The sequence below is a fragment of the Ambystoma mexicanum genome, chromosome 2p (genome assembly GCF_040938575.1).
Source record: "Ambystoma mexicanum isolate Mex_15411 chromosome 2p, UKY_AmexF1_1, whole genome shotgun sequence".
NCBI lineage: Eukaryota > Metazoa > Chordata > Amphibia > Caudata > Ambystomatidae > Ambystoma > Ambystoma mexicanum.
In genome coordinates, this window is record NC_090923.1 from 1,296,456,263 (window position 1) to 1,296,478,751 (window position 22,489).

Here is a 22,489-nt window from a genome sequence, read left to right on the forward strand (position 1 = left end):
CCGCTGTTTTACGGTCTCGTGCGGTGAGCCGACTGCATTCCAGTTTCCTCTTCTGCTGTTTGGATCAGCCTCGACACAGTTTCCCACACTGTCCTCTTCCCCTGCGTACTGGTCGATATCTGTGCTAGTCGCTATGCAGCCCAGCATCTGCAGCTCTCTGCTTCCTGTCGGCTGCGCCGGTTTTAAGCTTCCCGGCATGATTGAATAATCTCCAGACTAAACCGCTGTGTGGGCTTACCGGTCTTGGTGATCGTCATTATTCTGTTCCTCTTCCTTGTCTCAGTGGTTACCATATTGTTCTTTATATGATGTTGAGAAAGTTATGAGATCTTATTGGGCGTGATCATTACTGTCATGATCTCTGCTTCCAAAAGGCCAGGACTTACTCAACTCCCTTGGAAGCAGACCCATAACCCAGGTTCCGAGTGCCAGCCAGTCCCAATTGGGACCTTTTGGACCCTGTCCTGGCGCCAGTGGCGCCAGGCTCATAAATATGCCCAGTCCCAGCGCTGCTCATAATGCTTGGGTGGACTTACCTGCAGCAGACCATGCTGCTTACTTACCTGCCAGTTGAACCCCTGATCCTCTTCTGTTTGGGACTACTTTTCCTGTTGGGTGGGGCAGGAGCCACTCCCTAGGTTCAGAACACTGGAACTCTTCTGGAAAGCAGGAACTCTTTTCTTACCTAGGCGTGGCTGTGGAAGGAGACACCTAAGCACTACAGGAGGCTATTTAAACCACACCCGATGGATGAATCTTGCTTTGCGTTATTCTGCATCCTCTGCAGCAGAACGCTCATCGTGTCTTCTGCATCTGATCCTGGGCCTAAAGGAAAAAGGCTTACCATCCTGAATCCAGTCTTCAGCAACATCTATAAAGACAAGAAAGAACAGGTTAGCACTACGGTCTTCAGTGACAGCGCATCTCTTACCTGGTCCATCGGCTGTCATCAACGCCTCGCGCAGCATTCCTGCATCTGAAAGACAAAGGCTTACCTACTCATCACGCACTCCGGAGGTCATCGCACTGCATTCCGGCATCTGAAAGACAAAAGCTTACCAACTCTTTGCACGCTCCGGAGGCCTTCGGCGCTGCATCCCGCATCTGTAAGACAAAAGAAGGTGCGTTTAAAGACATTGGGTAACGTTCAATACTCACGTGCCATTACCCCATCCACGCCGAACTCAGTGGGCATTCCGGCATCCTTCAGCAGCTCCGAACTGGTACCTGCAAAATAAAAGGACAGTTAGTGCGCATCGTGAAGCAAGCAACAAGCGCTTACTTACGCGCTTCTATTCCGCATACGGGTCCATCCTCAACTCACTTCAGCCCGTCAACCGCCATCACCGGAACCCTGCAAAATAAGAGACAGCATTACAAAAGACTTTTTAAGACATTTGAAATATTCGGAACTCACCGTTCGTGAAGTAAACGACGGACAGCAGTCCTCTGAAGTCAAGAGGCCTGCGCTACCTATCCAGTGAAGAAACTGGTTACAGCACCCTGCCCCGAGGCAGATGGAGAGCTCGGCGCTCACTTACCTAAGGTGAGAGCGTTAACCTTTGGGGTTCTACAGGAGAGGAGAAAAGGAAAGAGATAGGGACACCCCAATAACCCCAGTTCATTAATCCATATTTTCTATCTGCAGACATCTTACTCTTCGAGTCAGGCATACAGTGCACAGAGGTCCAGCCCAAAGAGCCAACCGGGTGGTGCACATCACTTTTGAAGATACGGTAGTTGCCCAGTCAAGACCGGCGCCTCTGCGAGAATCAGGTGAGCGTTACAATTACTGATCCCTGCCTCTTACCTGTCTCAGTAATCGGGAATACTAAGAGAGGGTCTGGTAAGTGATTGAGGAAGAGTGTTACAGTATGCCATTAAGACTTGAGGAATGGAGGGAACATCTGCACAAGGGAATGGGGGGCATTGGAGGGGCATGTGATTTCGCCCACTGATGTCATTTCCCCCAAGGATTGCCTGGCCCAAGATGGTCCTCCCTCACATAGCCACAACCAGGGTCAGGATCAAGCAGCGAATGCCGTCCCCTGGCCACATAGGGAGAGGCTACCTCAGGCAAAGTAATAATGACATCATCGGATTAATCACACTGTGAAGAACCCTACAGGCATCTCTCACACACGTCTCCCACCACACTCGCTCAGGTTTTTGTTGCTGTACCCAGCGGTCTAACTGTGGCACTGGCCACATCCAACATGCCATCTAGTGCACAGTTAAAATCTCCAACCCAGAGAGGCCCAACATTCCTGCGACATTCCAAGAAGTCCTGATTTTGTGAAAGAAATCAGCTTGAGCTACGTAAGTCGCAAAGCAAAAACACCAGTATCCCCAGTAATTACCCCACTACCCCCACAAAACTACCTTCCTTATCCAACATAGACTCTGAAACCTTCAACAATGTGGTGTCCCTGATCCAAAAGAGCAGCCTGCTTGTGTAAGTAGAGAATGTGGTGCCAACCACCACCCCCTCTGTTTCATAAACCCCTGTACCCTGTGTGCATCCAGGTAAGTCTGTTGAAGGACAGCTACGTTGATTTTTTTTTTTTTGTGCCTCATGAAGGTACAACCAGATCTTAACCCTTTAAGTGCCATGGGTATTTCTCCCCCCCCCCCCCCCGTGCCTATTCCCCCCCCCCCAGTGCCAGGGCCTTTTTTGGTGATTTCGGTATGTGGCCATTCAATGCCTTGTAACTTTTTTGTTATGTTACTTTGCATTTATATAGCACCTTATGTACCATTAGTATAGTCTCAAGGCGCTGCTAGGTTGAACGCCCTCTGGAACCGAAGTTCAAGTCAGTAGAGAGAGTAGAGAGTGTCTAAGGTGCGTGTGAGCACCGTATATGTGTGCAGCTGGTGTGGTATTCGTGAAGTAGCTGCTTCTTAACGATAGGTGTGGTGGTTGAGAGATCAGGAGTATGTGTTCGTTCTGGCAGGTTTTATCCAGACCGATTCTGGCTGCGTTAGGCCTGAGGAGAACGCCTGGCTGGAGGGGTGTAACCACCAGTGTTTTAGTTGGAGTGATGGGGAGTATGAGGCGGATGTTGGTATGAGAACAGCTATACCGAATGGTGTCATAGTATCTCTGTGTTCTAGTTGGATGGTGGTGTAAAGAAGAGAGTAAGCGTGGTGATGTGATATGATGGTTTACATGCTCTACGTTCTATGCACTCTAGACCATTCCATGTATCTCGCATATTTCTATGCACTCCAATTTGTTCCATGCACTCTACATCAACCCCTTTATTAATCCGCTCCAAGCACTCATCCGTTCATCCGCTCTACGCACTCATCCGATGTGGAAACTTCACACAAAGAAAGAAATCTGCCTTAAAAATGACCAACGAGGAGTCAATTATCACCATCCAATGACTAGTGGGGAGATTTCGAGGCCTGATCCAAGTTTCATATATACAGACAAAACCTACTTGATCCTTCTCGGAATTTCTGAAGAAAGGTTGTGTAAATTTAGGGCGGTTTACAGCATGTGCGTATGAGCCCGTGTCTGTGCTGCATCTCCAACATCGGTCAGTTACTTGCAACTTAATTTTTAACATCGTCTCAGTTGTCCAGTGGTGCTTAAGTCTCAAGGCGACCCAGTATGTGAATGTTAACTTTGGGATACCTGCATTCTATTCCAAGCTTTCTTGCACAGTCTAAAAACTCACACCTCACCAAATAATCCAATGAAGAGACAGGCAGCAAATACAGACATTGGGGCTCATTACGGTGCTGGCGGTAACCCGTGACAGTGCTACAGATGGGTTGCCGCTGGACCCGGAAGTATTTACTGACTCTTGACTCCCCGGTGCCTCCGTGAAGTTACAACCCAGGCGGGCCCGGAAAGTCAGGCACCGGGAAAATGTTACCCATTACCATAAGAGTCCCATAGGACTCTATGGGAATGGGGACGCGGGAGCACCGGCACCTTTGTTAAGGATGCCGGTGCTTCCATGATGGGTCTATCGTGGCCGATGTCCCCGCCAGGCTCAGACTTGTCGGGCCCGGTGGCTCCAGCAGGCAGACCTGTAATATGCCGGTCCGGAAACTAAAAGGTGCTGGTAAGGTTACCAGCCCATTGTTTATTTCCATACCGCTATACAGAAACTGATCGCATATCAGACATGGTATCCCCATCCCAAAATGATTCCCCTCTGCCCCTGAAGCACAAAAACCTCAGAACTTTTATACAGTTTTACACAAGGGGCTTCATACACAAAAGTTAATAGGACACATTTAGCCGGTGAAATAGCACAGCGAGTTGAGCGCTCGTTCTGACGGGAAAAGGGGAAACCACTGGTAACCCCAAGCCTTTCGCCACTGACCATTTTGTTCATGTGGGCAACCTGCAGATTTGGGCCTAGGGTGTCGAAGCCAGCAAGGAAAACGGGGAACCCCGTGCATTTCCCAAAAGAAGACACCCGTGGGAATCCACACATGGCCAAATTGGAAGCGCGGCCCATCTCATGTAGCCCTCCCCAGGGGCAGATAAGGGGGGGGGCTGTCCTGCACTCCACCCTGGGCTCAGGCGTCCCTTCCTAGGAGCAGATATCTGGTCCCAGGGAGGGCTGCATGGCACCCACTCCATTGCGGGTGGGAGAGACGGGGTCACTACCCCGTCCCATTAGAAAATTCCCGGTCCCTTTGGGGTGCCCCACAGCGCCCCTAAAATGCGTTCCACCATTTTCCATTTTTTTTCTTTGTTTACCAATCTTGCCTTGGAGCTGAGGGGCACATAGGTGTGCCAATCTGGCCCCGGGGTGCCCAAACCTTACTGCCCCACCCACTGGGGGGGGGCCTGTCCCACAATTTTTGGGGGCCCTCTCCCCCCTGCCCCCAAATGGGTGGCGGGGGCACCTCATGCAGGCCTCCCTGGGCCTCCTACAAACGGCTGCGTGAGGTACACCCCCCCCTCCATTCTGTCCCCCAACCACTGCCATGGTATTACTGTGACATTTACTGGCAAGAATGTCTCCCCTTTGTCCAGGGTCCTTGTCAAACTGAAGCTATTATCACCAACAACCAAAAGGTTCCAACCTTTTCTTTGTGGTTGTGTCTCCTGCCAGAAACTGTGCCAGACCACTCGGCAGTCTTTCTGCCCTTTGTGAGGGGTCAGAAATGAAAGACTGACACATAGGTATAGTTTTCTCACAAGTCGCCATTTTATTAAATGCGAAATGGTGTGACAAATGCCCATCCTTCGCTAGCCTAAGAAGGATTTCCCTGCCTAACAAACTAAGGCTAAAGGAAATGACCTAATGTGAAAATGTATCTGTCCCTCACACTAATACCTACAATGTAAATCGTACAGTAATTATCTGGCTGTTTAAACTTCACAATAAATTCAAACACAAAGGTTATAAACAGGAATCCTGTGACCAGAGTTGGATCCCCTTTCCCTGGATCAATTCAGGATTTTTCAAAGTTCAATTTTAGGTACATTGCTTTCGCTAGCCAATGTAGAATACAACGTTCTTCTCATTCAATATGTCCTTCACTTGGCAACGTGACTATCTTGGTTTTAAAGGGTTTCTCACACTTAAAGACAATTAAAGTTTCCACAAGCTCCTACTTGGCAACCCAAAAGACTTTCTCTTCCCAAATTAAGTCTGAAGTCAAATGTTCTTTTATCTGAAGACAATCACTTTTTATCACATTGTATTTCTCCTTTATAAGCAACACCTCAGTCAGGCTGGTTCTACAACAGTTCATCAAAACACGGTAGTGAAATGGACACTTTTTCCACCACAACCGTCTACCACAGTCACAGTACTTCAAATGATCTACTTCCTTGTACACTTGCCTGCCAGGACTAACTACTATTTGTCCCTTTTCTGGTTTATTTGCCTACCAGGATAAAACTCCTACAACGTGTCCTCTGTGGTAAGGCTTGTTCCTAACCTTCCACACTTGAATCCTCAATGGGAAGTGTTGAGCCAACAACTGTTTCTTGGGTTAGTCTTTTAACACAATTGGGTCACAAATTCTTCCACAAGTGTACTGCACACAAGGACAATGATTCTAGCATTGATCTGTTTGCCATAGGCAATGCAAGTTGCAGTTCACTTCCCCCCTTGACACCTTCTACAATGAAGGCTTTGCTCCTGCAGTTTCTATCTACACAACCTTTTTGGCTGCTGGCAATGTAGTTTACCCATTTCTCCTACGGGGTATCATGTTTTGGAAATGTCATATTCAAATTCCCTTGGTGTCACTCTCAGATTTGTTTGGCTTTGGCAATGCAGGTTATAATGTTCCATTACTCTTTAGGAAAGTTGTTTTATTATTGCCTCTTTTTGGCTTTTCAATTTCAATATTCCCCTATTTGACATCTCTTAATACGAGAGTTGTACCCAGTTTGCTCTAATTCAAATGTTCAGTATTCAAAATGTTCATTATTACCTAGTGGTCTACTTTGGAGCGCCCCGGGTCACACCTTCATCAGGCCCAACTCACTGTTATGTACTGGTGTCTCCTGACTCACCTATACTGCTTTTTCATTCGTCGGGACTGCCTCAGCTTTTGGCAGCTCCTGTCAGTCTGCCGCTGCTCGTGCTGACTTTCGAGCAGGGTCGGATTGGCCTTTAGGCCTGTGGCTGGACCGAAATCATCCCTGCAGAGTGGGGGCAGGTTTCTGGCCATGCCTGGGCTGGTTTGGAAGAAAAGAAAAGGGGGGATATATATATATATATATCCTTCTTGGGTCAATAAATGAGTACCAACACATGTTGGGTGACATTGCATGCATATTTGCTCTATAAAGTGCTATGCAATAACATTTTATCATTTGGCCTTGGACGTCTGCTTGGATTCCCAGTAATTTAGTGTACTTGGCATTGTTCCTATTTGATGCCACTTCCTGTTTTGTCAAGGTTGTGTTTCATTGCTTCCTGGGATGTCACTTTGGGGTGGGGTCAAATGACATCACTTCCGGTGATGTCATCAGAGGTCCAGGGCCACTTTTTTGAGGCGAGGGGTGGGCCACTTTTTTGAGGTGAGAGGTGGGCCACATTTTTTTTTGGGGTGACCAGGCCTATTTCTTGTCCCAGTCCGACCCTGCTTTCGATAGAGCTTTCACAGCTCTGTATGTTGTCCTGTGAAAACCTTGCACTGGAGCAGGACATAGAGGGCTTGTCTCTGCCCCAGGCTAGCTGGCCTCAAAACTGCTTCCCACTGTGTGTCCTCTGCATAAACCAGGACTCCCGACCTCTGCCACATTTTCTGCATGACGTCCCGTTGTCAGCACAGCGTCACCTCCAGCTTCTGCTTCTGCCTGCTGCTTCTTCTTGGCACACACGTGAACGTCCTTTAAATGTTTAACGGTCCTGCTCAATTGTGGGTCATTGCAACAACTAGATAGTTTATCACAGTTTGGTAACTCTGGACCCCTCTGCCTCGTCTCAGTACTAACTTGAAGTCCATAATGTTATTAATTGTTTTCCAATCGGTTTGGGTAATTTATAGGATGCATATTTAAAGGAAGATTTCAAAGGAAGTGATGGTTTTCATTTGGGTCTACAATAAAAACGCAATGTAGAATCATAACTACTAATATTAACTTCCTGACCCTTTATATGCATAATGTTCATGTTTATAAAAGGGTTTACATACTTGGCACCTCAGGTAAGTCTGTGAGGGGGAGACCTACTGTGACAACTTGCCATTATTCAGGCACTAGGGAAACCTCATCTTCAGAAGAGGATGAACACAGCGTCTCTCCTGACAGTCACTCCCTTCCCTTGACCACCTTCTCCTCCCAGCTGATCTTCCCTCTCATACCACCCCCCAGGATTAGGATCAGGTAATGGCTGCCTTTCCCTGACCACACGGGAGGGGACTTTAGACTGAGAACTTGCTTTCTTTGTCTTAATCCTTGCCAGCTATAATCTGTAGCAATCTCTTTGCAGCTTGATGACCTTGTGTTCTGACCTAGGTCAGAAACTGAGCTAAAGCCCTCAGTAATCTTTAGTCTTTTCCCTTCTTTTTTGTTGCACTCTCACTCACTTGCTGTCTTTCGCTGTCCCAACTCTCTTAAAGCCTGTCTCATTTTCTACCTTTGGGTAGTCCCTAAATTGCAGAGCAAAAATCCCACATAATTAGGCAATGTTCCTACTGTCTCTGCATCCCAAGATTAGTTAGAATGCTCTTGTTACGGCCACCTTACACGCGTCACTTGTCTCCACACTATAGTTTGACCCCCCAACCCCCGCTTCAGTTACTTAATTGTGAGATTGCTTTTCTGGATGTGGACCTAGGTTTGGAAACCTCAGGCCATCTGACTCCAAGATGGAGCAACTGCATATTGCGGTGCATGTTAGTGTGGCACTGAAGGTATTGTTTGCAGAGAAATTGAGCCAATGTGGTTCTGCAGCCTGGGGTTGGGCTTCTCTATCTTCCCATGATTAAAGCGCATCATGCTTGAGCCCCCCAGGAGTGTGTAGAGTGAGTATCGCTGTGGTCAGGGACTGCTGACATGGTTGATTACAACGCTTGCTCTCGGTTATTCCCTTAACGGGCAATCACTGCTCCCGTTTGTTCTACTGGACTGTAACATCCTGTCAACACCCAAAGTTGGAGAGTAGAAGCAAAGTCTGTGCATTGACCAATTTACCACATGTATAGACCTCATTACATAGGCCTCCAGAGTCACCCAGTTCCCCAAAGTTTCTACTTAATGTGACCTTGTCACAGGCCATTTCTGGTAATTTGATACTGGTTCTAGGCAAAACATTCTTTGATTTAGTATGTTCTAGTGTATGACTTCATAAATCAGGCAGTGTGGATTGTGCACGAAAACCTTTGCCATGTTATATACAGCCTTGTCGTCAGCATGTGAAGGACCGTATCAACATGATTTCCCCAGCTGCAACAAACATAAGCTTGGGTTCTAATTTGAACTAAAATAAAATGCTTGTCAATGTAAAATGTACCATGATAAATCGTTACGTCTTTTGCCATACACGCTAGCACCCCTGTTCCAACTCACCACACACATTTTTAAATTCGAAATATTGTGTTCATGGTGTAGTTTTATGATGAATGTTAAATATGATTTTTCAAAAATAAATTTCATCATTCAGACCAGGCATATTTTTTTTAAAACAAATGTAAGGTTTTTGGGGAAATACTCATTTTCTTTCAATTGTTTTAAATGGTGTGGCATTAGCTCCAAGAAGTAGGGTAGCATTTTAAAGTGTTCTTTCTTGTACCAGGAACATCTTGAAATGGAGATGCTGTGCATAGGACAACATAGAGTGTGAGATCCGGTTGGAAAAAGATTGCATAAACTAGGATGTGATGGGGCTGCTTAAAGTGGAACATGTATTTTGGAGAACCACTGCAGATCACACACTGGCATAACATATGAACACTACATTACACATACTTCTATATTGAGGCAAAATAAAACTATTTGCACGGATCCCACAACATTTAATCAAGTGCTTTAGTTGGTATTCAAGCACAAGCCTTCTGCAAGTTCAGCAACTAAGCACATATAGCACATCCAATTTACACTGCAAAGATGAGAATTGAAAATCTGCCCATAGAAAAAATGGATTCAGCTGATAATCAACTTATCAATATCTTTAAAATAAAATATCATCATACAATAGAGAAAGAAATAAAAGGTTACATAGCTATAATATATACATAATTCTCATATCTAACAGTTTTTAAATATGAAACTCATAACATTAATCTAATCTCAATGCCTTTAAAAAGTTAATAATGTCAATTTGAATAGAGACAGAATATGCACCTAATATGGCTAACCATTTTTTTCTCTGCATTCAAATAGTCAAGATATGAACACTGTCTTGTGAAGTATATAGCTTGCAACGCAGTGAGAGCAGGGCATAGTGAAATCAAATGTTCAAGTGTTTCATTGCATGTAGAGTCTTGGAAAAATCAACAAAAGTTCTGTGCTACTGTAATTATCTTTCGTGTAGTTGATAGATCTCTAGTAGGCCACAGATTAAGACGCATGCGTAATATAGAAGAGCGATGCTGTGGCGATGGTGATATGCAAAGATTTTTCTATTGTTCGAATTTTCTTATCCCCATATACAATCAGTTTCTGGTCTATCCAGTCAGTTGGATAAATATTTCTCTTAGCTTTATCCGGATTCGATACCAACATTTCAATGGTCACATCTGCTTCAGCAAGAATACGATAAGTGCCTGCAATCCCATTCTGGATAAAGATTTGCTGAGTTGAAAACAAATTAGTTGCAAGCACTTTTAGCATAAGCTTCAAGTCAGTGGATATTAGGTACTTTCTAAAAAGCGCACAGATTGATAGAGAGCGTTCAGTGAAACTAGACCCAGCTCATAGCGCAACCAAGGACCAGGAATGCACTGTTGAAGATTTCAAATGGATCGCCAAAACTTAGCTTCCAATTTATCAAAAAAACTGATCAGGCAGGATTTCTCACTTTTCCATTCCACACAAAAGACATGGTGTCGCTTTCGAATTCCAATAGACCAAGGCTGGATTGAGCGAGAATTTAATGTATTAGTTATTTTTGTTTGAGAAATTGCTGTCCAATTTCTGCTCAACACTCCATCTGCGGTTTGCTTGTACTGACCCTTCAAACACCATACTGAGATACATGTAACTGGGGACCTCTTCTAATTTTACTTTATTGATCGACCAAGACATGTGTCCTCTATATGATTTTTTTGGGGGGAATAAGCTACAATTTGAGTGTTACTGGTATTAATTTTTAGTTCATTTTGTTTTATGTACAAGTCGAAGGCCAATAGCAATTTTTGGAGACCTATAGGCGTTTTAGAAATTAGTATTAGGTCGCCTGCGTACATTAATTTGTTAATGGGAAGGCCATTAGGTGTTGATGAATCAGAGCAGACACAGTCGAAAGCCTGTTTTACGTTATGTATTAAATAGTTAAAAATGGCTGAGGCAAGGACACAGCCTTGCTTGAGCCCTCAGGACGGCAAAATGGAGGCAGATAGCCCTTTGATGGACAGTCTAATTCGAATTGATGTGTTAGAATGGAGGCCATAGATAACGTCACTTAGTGATGGAGGGCACTCATCTTGGCTGAGCTATGACATAAGCAGTACTCGAGATCGATTCACACGCCGAATGCAAAAAAAGATTGTTTTTTTTTAGCTTGGCATTGTGCTTTTAATGCATTTAAACAGAATAAATGTAGTGTGGTGCCCATGCCAGCAACAAAGCTAGATTGATTCGGGTCCCGTCTTTGATGCAATAGCATCCAGGCATTAAGATCTTGCAAGATTATTCGAGCAAAGATTTTGCCAGGAGTGTCCAGCAATGCGATCGGACGATAATGGTATTTAATACACAGGTGCAGTAAAATAAGCAGAGATCAAGAAGAAATCTGAAAGTGAAGAGGCAAACTTGTGGAGTGCCTTTTGTGAGCCACAGCTTTGATGGAATTCAGAGCCAGATGTCTCTTATGCTCAGCCAAATGTCTCTTAAGCTGCCTTACCACTAGCCAATGGGGTGGAAAGCAATCCACAATGGGTAGTGGAGGGTGTGTGTTTCAGTGCAGCTTTGCCATCACTGGCAAACACGAAACCTTTGGAGGTATTGTATTCTATATGAAAGCATTACTTGGCATTGCGAACATCTCATTAATATGTAGTAATATAACACTGTATTGGCTTGTTGTTAAAATGAATCCTATAGCAAACAGTTGCCCCCTACAAGTGCAAATATCCATTTTAACATGTATTTTCAAACTGGCCATTACAGGCCCTACCAATACATTGTGAAGGTAGCTTGCATATCTGCTTAATCTCTTTTCCCCATGGGGGAATGAGGCTGGAAGTTGGTACCGTGTTAAAGTGACATATGTTGGGCATTCTGACTGGCCATTGGTGCCAGTTGCCACCACTATCTTCTGTGGGATGCAGAGCCTGTAGCTGCAACATGGTGGGATGGCCAGGTTCCCCAGCCTATTAGTAGCCAGAAATGTACCTTTGTGGTATTAAATCCCAGCTGGGCGTGCAGCACTCAAGAAACAGTAAAGCGGAGCTGGGTAGTGCATGTGACTGTGCAGTGACGACCAGGACCAAGACCTGGGAGATCAGGGCCACCAGAATAAACCACCTCCTGTATCTATCAAAAGCCTGGGTGGAGCTCTTGGAGAGAAGTTAACTTAAAATGATCCCTGCCCCGTCCTCTTCTTTCACCTAGAGCAACTAAAATACAGGTTTTCTGTGCCCTAGAACAGCCAAGGCAACCTAAGAAGAAATACTGCTTGGCCCATTACCCACACCCAATAGTAAAACCTTTATCCTAACAAACTCCCAGCAACGAGGCTTGCAAAATCTACTCGCCCACTTGCACGTTCTAGGAGATTTTATGAAGGGCAAGTACCATTTTCATGCTTCTTGACTCTACTGGTGAGTATGGGGAAGTTCGAAATTTATATTTGACATTTATTGCAAACAAAACTTTGTGTCCAGTAAAAAGCAAAACAAAAGTTTCACTCTGCATGGCTGTCAGCATTGCACCAAATATTAAGTCTGCTTATGGTGACATGCACCAAATTACAGAGAGCACTGTACATTTGTTTTGTCACCATGGGACAAGTGCATTCCTCTTAGCTCGAGTATCTAAACTAAGGAACTTCAGCAGCACATCTAGTGTGATTTTACAGATTTGCAAGCTTGCTGCAAACATGATGTTTGGCTGTGGACATCAGAAAATTACTATATTAGTAAAGGGCACTGATACTGGGAGTGCCTGTGGAGAAGACGGTGGATGCACAGTCCTGCTATGTGGAACAGCCCAGTGTCTTTTGAGATTTAATGCAAGGAATACATAGTATTACTTTCCTATACTGGTGGGCCAAGTATTTGAAAGATTGTCTCTCTAAGAAGCACAGTAAACGTCATGCTGCAGTGCACGGACAAGACTGTCTACTGCAAAGCTGCCTGAGCATTGTACACATTTCTTTTCAAGGTTTTCCCCACGTCCTCACACTTAAATGAGAGCCCAACAAGGAGCAGCTGAGAAATCTCATTGGAATTTGAGGAACCAGTGTGGGTGGTTACTGTACTGTGCACCACAGCGGTTAGTGGTTTCTCATTTTCAGACCATGGGGCAGACCAGACCCCTATTAAAAGTGCTTGGGTTGTCCCTGCAGGATGGCAGGTGTTTTGGAGACTGAGCAATAGCAGACAGATGAGGAAAGCGAGAGATGAAGACCTGGAGAACAGAGCAAGCGGGAATGAGCACAATTCCCCCTCGCCTCCACAACTGTCAATCTCCTATCCCCCTTCTACTCTTTCTATCTCCCCCTACTGCACACAATCCTGGTCTTTATCTGGACTCTAATCTCTCTCTTACTCAAATTTCCCTCACGTTCTGTTCTTGCCGCTTTCATCTTTATAATGTTTGTAAAGTTTGCATCTCTTACTTTTGATCTCTTCGCTAATCTTCTCTCGACTTCTATTCTGTTACGCTCTTTGGTCTCCCTTCCTCTCGTCTTGCTCCTTTGAAATCAATCTAACATTCCTCTGTTTGTGTACTCTGTCTTCTCTCCTATCCTAATTCTATCTCAGAATCACTTGCATCTCTCGGATGGTTACCTTTTCATTCCCAACTTAAATTTCATTTTCTTTGCTTAATCTTTAAATCTCTTTATGGGCTAGCTGCGACTATCTTGCTTCTCTTCTGTCCTTTTATACTCATTCTTGCTCTCTTCTCTCCTGTCTTTTTATGTTGACTGTTCTCTCCCCCACCTTTGCGCCCAGTCTCGTTTTCGTTCCTTCCAGCTTCTTGCTCCTCTTCATTGGAACACTTCCCCTATCTCTTCGGTCTATCTTGGTTTACTCTCTCTTTCGGGTCTCTTTGAAAAATCATCTTCTTAACTGTTCATGATTGGTTGCTAGCAGAATCATGTTTGATTTACTTCACAGTTCATTATTTTTGTACCGTTGGTTTTAACTTTGTGCAGCGCTTTGAAAAAAAGCGCTATGTAATATTCAATAAAATACAAAATAAATAGTTGGAGGTCAGGATAGCAAAGTGAAGAATGGATAGCGGCAAAGGCGGGGGGTGAGCAGAAAAGCCATGTAAGCGGCAATGTACGGTGGAAGTAAGATTCATGAGCATTCTGGTATACCCAGTGGTGCAGTGGTGAGGGTTGTTGTGGCTCTGGAGTGGGAGACGTTTTGGAGTGGAGAAGAAGAGGCAAGAAAGTGAAAAATGCCCCAGGGGAGTGGAGCGAAAGAAATGGAGGCATAGCACCAAGAGAGAGGAACAAGGGATATAGAGACTGTGACAGTCGAGAGACCCTGCGAGGGGTTGGGCGGGGGGGTAGGCTAAAAGAGCAGAAGGGAGTCTGGTGAGGATAGCTCGGGGGCAAAGTGCTTGTCTTGGAAGCAAGGCGACACGGAGCAACACAGGTTCGATCCCCGGGTCTGCGCTTAGAAACCTCTGGGTATTAAGTGCATTATAACCGATTGTATCAAGGCATATTGGACTTAAGCCATGATCACCCGTTCCATGGGCTCGGGTTGTCATGGCCTGGGGCCCTACGCTCGGGCTTTAACAAGCGTCCCAGTGCTGTTACCTTCCGTTCCAGCCCGTGGGATGGGTGATTATGACTATTGGCACCCCCAGGTTTGAAATCCAAAAACCAGGGGTGCTAAGAGAATTGTATTTTCTTTCAGTGAATGCAGGTTTTGATAATGGAATTCAGCCTGATTGGTGCTAATATAAAGAAGATCTGAGCATAGAGAAGGAAAGGTCCAGATAGAACAATTAACAGACGAGGAGAGAAGACCAGCAACACAGGAAGTGGATGAGGAGAGCACAGAGCTAGCACCTGTTAAACCTGTGCTGGTGACTGCATTGGCAGAGCCACTTGCCAGTATTGTTGGGCGCAAACACAAATCTCACTAGTTCCATTGGGATCATGAGAAACATGGCCTATGTGTGGTGATCTCTGAATCTATCCCGGACCAATTTGTATGGCAGGTGGCAGGGTTACCTAGACAGAGCTCAGCATGCTGGCCATAACCATGGCAATAGAAACCTGGCCTGACTATAGAAAGACACAAACCTACAACCAAAGTAGTGCTGGGGACACTTGAAACCCCATTGTCTCTTGGCAGCCCAACAAGTCACTCAGAGCCAGAGTCTCAGCAAAGTGAGAGATTTAATAAAGCTCTAAATGTAACTAAACTGCTCCTTTTTGCTTTCATTTGAAGAATCCCTATCCTTCCTTTCTGTCCTTCCTAAACATCGGTGTATATGTGTTAGAAAATAGGCTTGCTAAAATACCGTCTCTAGTGTCAAATGGTTTATTAATCCCTCATCCCGACAGTACTCGCAAGTTAAAGAAAGCATAACGAGAAACGAATAACAGCCTTGACAATTTGAACTGGCTGCATGACCACGTGTTTAAGAATAGCCACACTGGGGAAAAAAGAAAAAGATGGTCACCATGGAGAATGTCTGGGAGCACCATTGAAAGAGGCCATGCCTTTTTATTTGTCACACAAACCGCAGTTATTGCAAGCCTTTAATATGACTTGAATCACAGAGCCAAACCAGCAGTTATTGTCGAGGTTCTGAGATAACTGATTGGGTGTACAGCACCTCCCAGGTATTCATAACCTGTCCAGCATATTTGTATTTTGTTAATTATTTTTTGATCTCTTTAACCTTGAGCCCATTCTAGTGTGAGGTATACACTTTACAAACCCACAGAATGTTAAGGATACATTATATGCAATTGTCTCGCTTTATAAAGACTAATTTTTACTTAAACAATTACTTTTAAAGAATATAGTTATGCTTCACAGATGAATCTTTTTGTTTAGGTACAGTCATAAACTGTGTGCTAATAATGAACTTCTTCTTTTCTTTCAGGTACATATTGAAATTCACTGATGTAATTGATTAGCTGCTTAATGGATTTCATAAATGATAAAATCTCCAATCCGTTTTATTTCTAACTTTTGAAAATACAAAGTAGAATGGATGGAATGTCTTTGACTGATGGATCACTCGTACAAGTAGATGAAAACAAAGAAGAATATTCGAACTTTAAAGAAATGCATGAAACCAGTGATTGCACAAGTGAAAAAAATCCATGTGGACAAAATGTGATTTCTCTTCTTCAGGGTTTAGATATTTCATTACGTAAATCAGAATTTGATGGCAGTTATAGTTTACATAAAGAACATTCTCCACTGCTCAGAAATTTTGGATTTGGAAAGGGTGAACCGCTGCCTCACATTTTCAAGAAACGGTCTAATTTATTTGAAGCTGTACTAACCAACAATTCAAAAATACCTGGTTTGGAGGATTCCACAGCTCTTGGTGTTTCGCCTACAAATGACCATTTCTGTAGGATTTTTCAGCATGTTGACAATGCTTCTGTGACAGAGTGGCTTAAGAGGGCTTACATTTCGATGGCCGTTTTAAGGCGATGGTGTCATACAGAAGATAACTTTGCACGATTTGCACATTTCTGGTTGTCCGACATACCATATCAGCAAATGTTGAACCTGTTCAATCTAGAAGTTGGGATTATTGAGGATGAACTGTATTTTGCATTTCGCAAAGCTTTATATTCCGGTGTATTGCGGCTCTCTGATTTACAGTGCCTCCGTTTTACAATACTGAGTGAATATCCTGCTATGCTCACAAGCAGAAAGGGGCAGTTTCTTTTTCTTGACTATTTAATCCTCATCTCGTCAGAGCACACCAAGGAATACAAGAACATGATTTCCAGTGTGAAAAATACAACCAATAATCCTCAGATAACACAAGTGTTGTTAGCAATGCGCGCTTTTGCACTATCAAGTGTTTGGCATGCCGTAGTTCAGGTAAATGCATAGTGACGTTGAGAAATGGGTAATGAATATATCCTTGGAGAAATGTTTAACTGGTTAAACGAATAGAAGGTTTGACATGATTCTTGCTGTTTTAGTGTCCTAGATTGGCAAAAAATCAGATTTCTCAAAGAGGGCTCACTGAAATAGATTTTTGAGTTTTTTTAGAAATACAGGGTAATTGGCAATATTATTTTATTAACGATGTGGCAGAACATATTTTAAATATTGTTTTTAATAAGAGTTTCTCTGAAGTGTCTTAAAGTTTGTGGAGGGTCCCTAGGGAAAATAACTGCATTACCCTGACTTCCCAGTGAATAAAATTGCTGTATTCCAGTTATTTCTGCGTAGGACCTTTCCACCGCAATGGTAGTGCCCTAGCACCCAACGCAGACCCACACAATAATCCTTATACAGATGTAATTTCTGTACCTTTCCTAGGGCGTTCTGGAATGGCATGCCAATGTGTAACGTGTCAGCGGGTTTACCTAGCAGGATTGTAATCGACAATCTGTTTTCTATTGTAATTGTTCCATACAGACAGAATAATGTTATTATTCTATTGAAAACAAAACTGAAATGTGAAAGCAAAGATGGCTGAGAAAACTGTGCTGGCAGCGTTCTCGGCCTGTACTAGTATAGCTGCTCTCCCAGGATGCAGCGTACCAATGATGTAGTACTTGAATTAGGAAAGGGCTCACGCAACTGCTGTAACACGTAGAATGCAGCTGCACAGACTAGGCATGCTTCTGCAAATGGAGATTTAGGGACTATCCTCTGCTTTTATGGGGGCATGTCAGAGCACATCATGTCTTTCTATAAATTGGGCTAATGCTTATTTGTGTTTGGGCGTTGTGGAGTCTGCCGAAGCCCGTTGGCAAACGTTGTGTTGCTGGCCAAACCTGTTACTATGCAAATGGAGACAGTCAAAATCTGTTACCTGACATTGAGGGGACTGGGCATATCTGTAACTGGGCATGTAAAAGTTGGTCGTACTGATTCACTGGTCACATGGGGACTACCTGTTTCTAGACAATCAGGGTATTGGATATATGAGCTCCTGGGCGTGTGGAGAACGGCCATGCCCCTTATTCTGATTGTTGGGATTAGCTTTATCTTCTACATGGCATATGAACTATGAAATGATCAATTTATGTGCCACGTGGAGATTAACATTATCGGTTGATGCCTTTCTCTTAATGGCTTTTTTGGGTGCCAAGTAAATAAATACAAAATATTGTTTTTTTAAATGCTAGTTGTGGCTTCCCTCTTATCTTTTGGTATTAAAGAGAGAAACAAATAGACATGGGAAAAATGTAGACAATGGGTGTTAATAGAGCTGGAGGAGTCTAAAAAATAAATGGCATTAAACGTGAAACCGTACTTATTTTGGTAGGCCAGGAATGTGGGTGGTGTATTTGTCCAGCTGCTACAAAATGAAAGAAATGGTTTGTGCAGAAATAGCAGAGACCTTAATTTGATGTTTTATCCATTATGGAGGTGTCCAAAACAAAATGTACTGTTAACAATTGAAAACATCATATTTCAATACAAAAAACATCAACACTGATCTTTTTGTGCGTGTTTGGTGAAGCAAATTTAATAGCCTGATTTGCATGTTTAAAAAAAAAAAAATTCATTTGTAAAAACAAGGAAGATATAATATTGACCAAAAGACGCACAGTGCTTCTTCTGTGTCTCCCATTTGTAAATTATTCACATTGTCAATCTACCTTTTTGTGAAAACGCAATTTAAAACTATTCTAAACTGGAAAGCATAATGTTTCTTCTCACTGAAAACCGATTTTGTTTTTAAATTAGAATGTATAGCTAGATTTGCCATGTGTTGGTGCTTGGTCACCTTCTATCTTTGAGTTTGTTACTTAAGTGTAGTCAAAGGGATGCTTGCAATTCTGACTTCAACGGAAGAAAATCATCTTGACAGTAACTACAGATATTCAGTGTTGCTATCTTTCCAAAGATTCTCGTTTTCTATTCTTTGTTGACAGGCTAGGAATGCTTGGTATAAATACACAGCAGTTTCAAATCAAAACTGAATTAAGAGTGTCCTACTTGTCACATTTCATGTCTTTAGCCTTCCATGCAATGAGACCACTGTGGCCTGAGCTGCGCCAATGGAAGCCATTGTTTGATTTGTGCTGGATCACCAGTGATCCAGATACCATAGACCCCCATATAAGTATGTGATCAATTCTTAAATGTTCATCTCTAATAGGGATGTTGATCCACTTCTTAAAGTGCCTCCAGATCTTCCCATGTTTCTGATTGCACTGTCTGCACAAGTTGTTTCAGGGGGATCTTACTGGTATAAAATGGATCAGATCCAAGTAGACCAATCATTCAAACACTCCCAGCAGCCAATTAGCCAGGGTCTTGACCAGAAGTGTGGTTTCTATTGACAAAGGAGATTGGCCTATATAAGGCACACTCGCCCAGCAATTTCTCCACTTTTTTGGCAGTACGAATATTGTGGCATGCCTTACATCTGGCAATTAGGAGTCTATTGCTCCATGGACATTTCAAGGATGTTTTGTTGTCCTGGATTTTCTTTTCTCCAGTATTCTAATGGGAAGCCATTGGGGCATGTGATTTACCCAAAGTGCAAGTGTTCTATTGCCAACTCTATCTCATGTGTTATAATAGCACCCTCAATGTCTCCTGTTTGCGCCATGGTTAGTGTATTTGCCCTTATAGTGATTGAGAAGGAGGGTTTAACTGAGGCTTCTCGTTCACACTTTGGATATTCCCGCCTCTTTTGCTCGGAATCCCTACAACTTTAAACATTTTCCTATCCTCTATGCATATCTTGCGGAAATCATAAATGGGTGTCTGCCCCTTTAGGAATTTATGCACCGTAGCCAGCCTCCCTTTGACCAATCAGTGCTCAACGCCCTGTGTTACAAACTTGCTGTCTCTACCTCGACTCCTGCTCCATTCTTCTTTCAGCAATAAAGGTTGCTTTTCTTTTTTTTTCTTTTTTTTTTCTTTTTTTTTTTCTTCTAATTAACGTTTGCTTTTCCTTTTGTCCCTGTGCTGACGGGACGTCCGAGGGCTCAGAGTGCTCGGATTTGATCTTTTCTGCAGGCTGTAGCTTTGAGCTGTCTGAACATCTTTGTGTCTAATTGTGTTCCCATTTATTTTCCTTCCCTCGCATCCTGACCCCATAAAACCCTGCTCCAAATTCCCCTGCTCTACTGGCTGGCAATTGGCGATTGCCAGGCAGCGGGCCACATGGTAGCAGCCTACCTACGCTAATGGGCCCTACAGTCTAGCCATGCCATAGCAGCCAGCGAAGAGTAGTGGCTAAGAGTGACGTCTGTTTGGCCCTTGACTCAAGCCCTGCACTTCCATCCTCTGGAGGGTTAGGTCAAGAACGTAGCTATCACCACAGAAGGACACAGAGTTCTGGGGAACATCTACAAGACTGATTATTGTACATGAATTGTCAGCTCGCACAACTGCACCACCATGAAAAAATTCACCAAGCCCATGTATTTCTTCAAATTGTATAGGGAAATGAGACAGGAACATTAAATTGGATAATCGACCAAATTCGGTCCCCATCACTACCCCCCCCCCCTGCCCCCCGAGTACAGTGACCACACTTGCACCCTGTATGCCAAGAACACTGCATCTAACCTACATTTCAACACATTTATGATCACATCCTAGCAAAGCCTAGCCCTCATCCCATCAGCTACTTGTGCCAGGAGTACAATTATGATCCTCAGCAACTTTTCTAGTCTTTTGGAGGATGAATCCAAAAGACATGAGATACCCACAGGCAACAACTTGGGAGAACACCCTCCGTCGTCATTGACGAGTGGGAATACAACCACACATCTAATTATATTCCATTCAACATCTGCTCCGTATCCAGTCCCAGCACGGGCAAATATACACTTCTGGAGCGAATGCACCAACTCTTCATCACTGATGAAAGGCTAACCAATGACTGTGTCACTGTTGCATGAGGACGGCCTAAAAGAATTTTGATTGCCAACCACACAGGCAAGAGTGGGATTTCCCCCTCATACACAAGGATTAGATTGATGCTAGTTTCACCTTCAATACCAGACTATGAATCCCTCTTATTACTTTGTACAGTGGATTCACACATCCATGCTTGCCTTCTTCCAATCTACCAACCCCCTTCTAACAACTCTTTTGAAGACAAATATGCGGGTGTGTTCACAAACCTTCAACAATAATCTCACAACAGTGCGGACCCTGACATCTTGCTGCACTCTTCAACCTACTCACACCTGCTCCCTCAGTATGCTGAGGTCCCTCCTTTAGCTATCCGACCATGGAAAAGCCTCAAGTTGGAGGACCCCCTTGAAACTCTCAAAGCCTTAAAACCCAGTTCCTATCCTGCTGTGCTTCCCCAGACAAAACAGACCATGCTCTTCATGATTAAGCTCAAGAAGCTCGCATCAATGGTGCTTTTCAAACCCTCCCTGAAAAAGGTTGCTGACAGCTTGCGCACAATTCATCTCAAGAAACTGAACAAAATGATGGAACGAATTTGGATAAATAATTACTGCAAGACTGACCCAATCCTGCATGTACAGGGCAGAGACCGCGAAGGCCAAGATGTCTCCTTTGCACAGTGCGTGAACCCCATCAGCCTACAACATTACAATGACCCTATCGCAAGAACGCTGAATAAATATCTGCCCACTTGACCAACAGAATCTTGAAGATTCATGACCATCGGAACAGAAAAGACTGCACCACATCACACCCTGGGGGCTTGCAGGCCCTTCTCAAGGCAGTAATTCATGACCATAGTCCATTCCAACGGGATTACAAGAATTCCATGCCAACGAAACACCTACAAAGCCATAACACAAAACGTTGAGTTTACCTAACTCTTCACACAACTTTTTAACTTGTCCATAGAACAAGCATTCAGCAGCCTTTAAAATCATTAAACCTTAAGCCTCTATAAAAAAAACAGCCAATCCTGATGCAGTAAATTAGCACCTAGCTGCCAACACTTCCTACCCACTAAAACGGCAGGAGAAATTAATCTACAAACAATCTCTGCATCATATGGGGCTTAGCACCCTCACATATGAGACAATATGCATTCAGATCAATGAGGCAAAGGTAATCAACACACTCTTCTATCGTTGACACATTAATGACGTGCACATATGCCTCTGGATATCTCTCTTATGGGTAATTAATCTAAAAGGGCTTGCAGATATAGAACAGAGGGAAATATTCTATACAGGATGCCGTTGTTTTTGTCACACAGAACGGCCGTCGTTTCTGTCCTCCCTGCACCCACCCACACACACACTTCAACTTATTCACACACGCTGACTAGGTACGCTAAGGCAAAACATCACTACAGCACTCCAGACATTTCGCTGGCTCCCATTCAAACTCAAAATCCACTTGTAAAACCTGCATCACCCACTCTGCCTTCCATGGCAGCTGCCAACACAAAGAAGTTAATTCTTACGTCCCTAGCTGGATGCTTCGAGCTGCAACTCAGATCTAGTAATGGTCCCATACTTCAACCGAAAATGCAAGGTGGCACTGCCTTCTTTGTCCCAGCAACCAATCTGGGGAACTGCATATCTCAGCA

General features: G+C 43.8%; 1 protein-coding gene across 3 annotated transcripts in view; it reads left to right on the plus strand.

Annotated features, from left to right (window-relative positions):
• SMIM10L3 (small integral membrane protein 10 like 3) overlaps positions 1 to 22,489 on the plus strand; it is a 733,015-nt gene that overhangs the window by 65,775 nt on the left and 644,751 nt on the right. Inside the window, exon 2 of one of the 3 annotated variants that reach the window (XM_069645628.1) lies at positions 15,899 to 18,647. The exons of 1 other annotated variant lie outside the window; for it this stretch is intronic. In XM_069645628.1, the coding sequence (XP_069501729.1) occupies positions 15,899 to 15,919 (21 nt within the window). In that variant the 3' untranslated portion in view covers positions 15,920 to 18,647. Of the gene's footprint in view, positions 1 to 15,898; positions 18,648 to 22,489 lie in introns of those variants that run through there. One more of the 3 variants, XM_069645626.1, reaches the window with a different exon arrangement.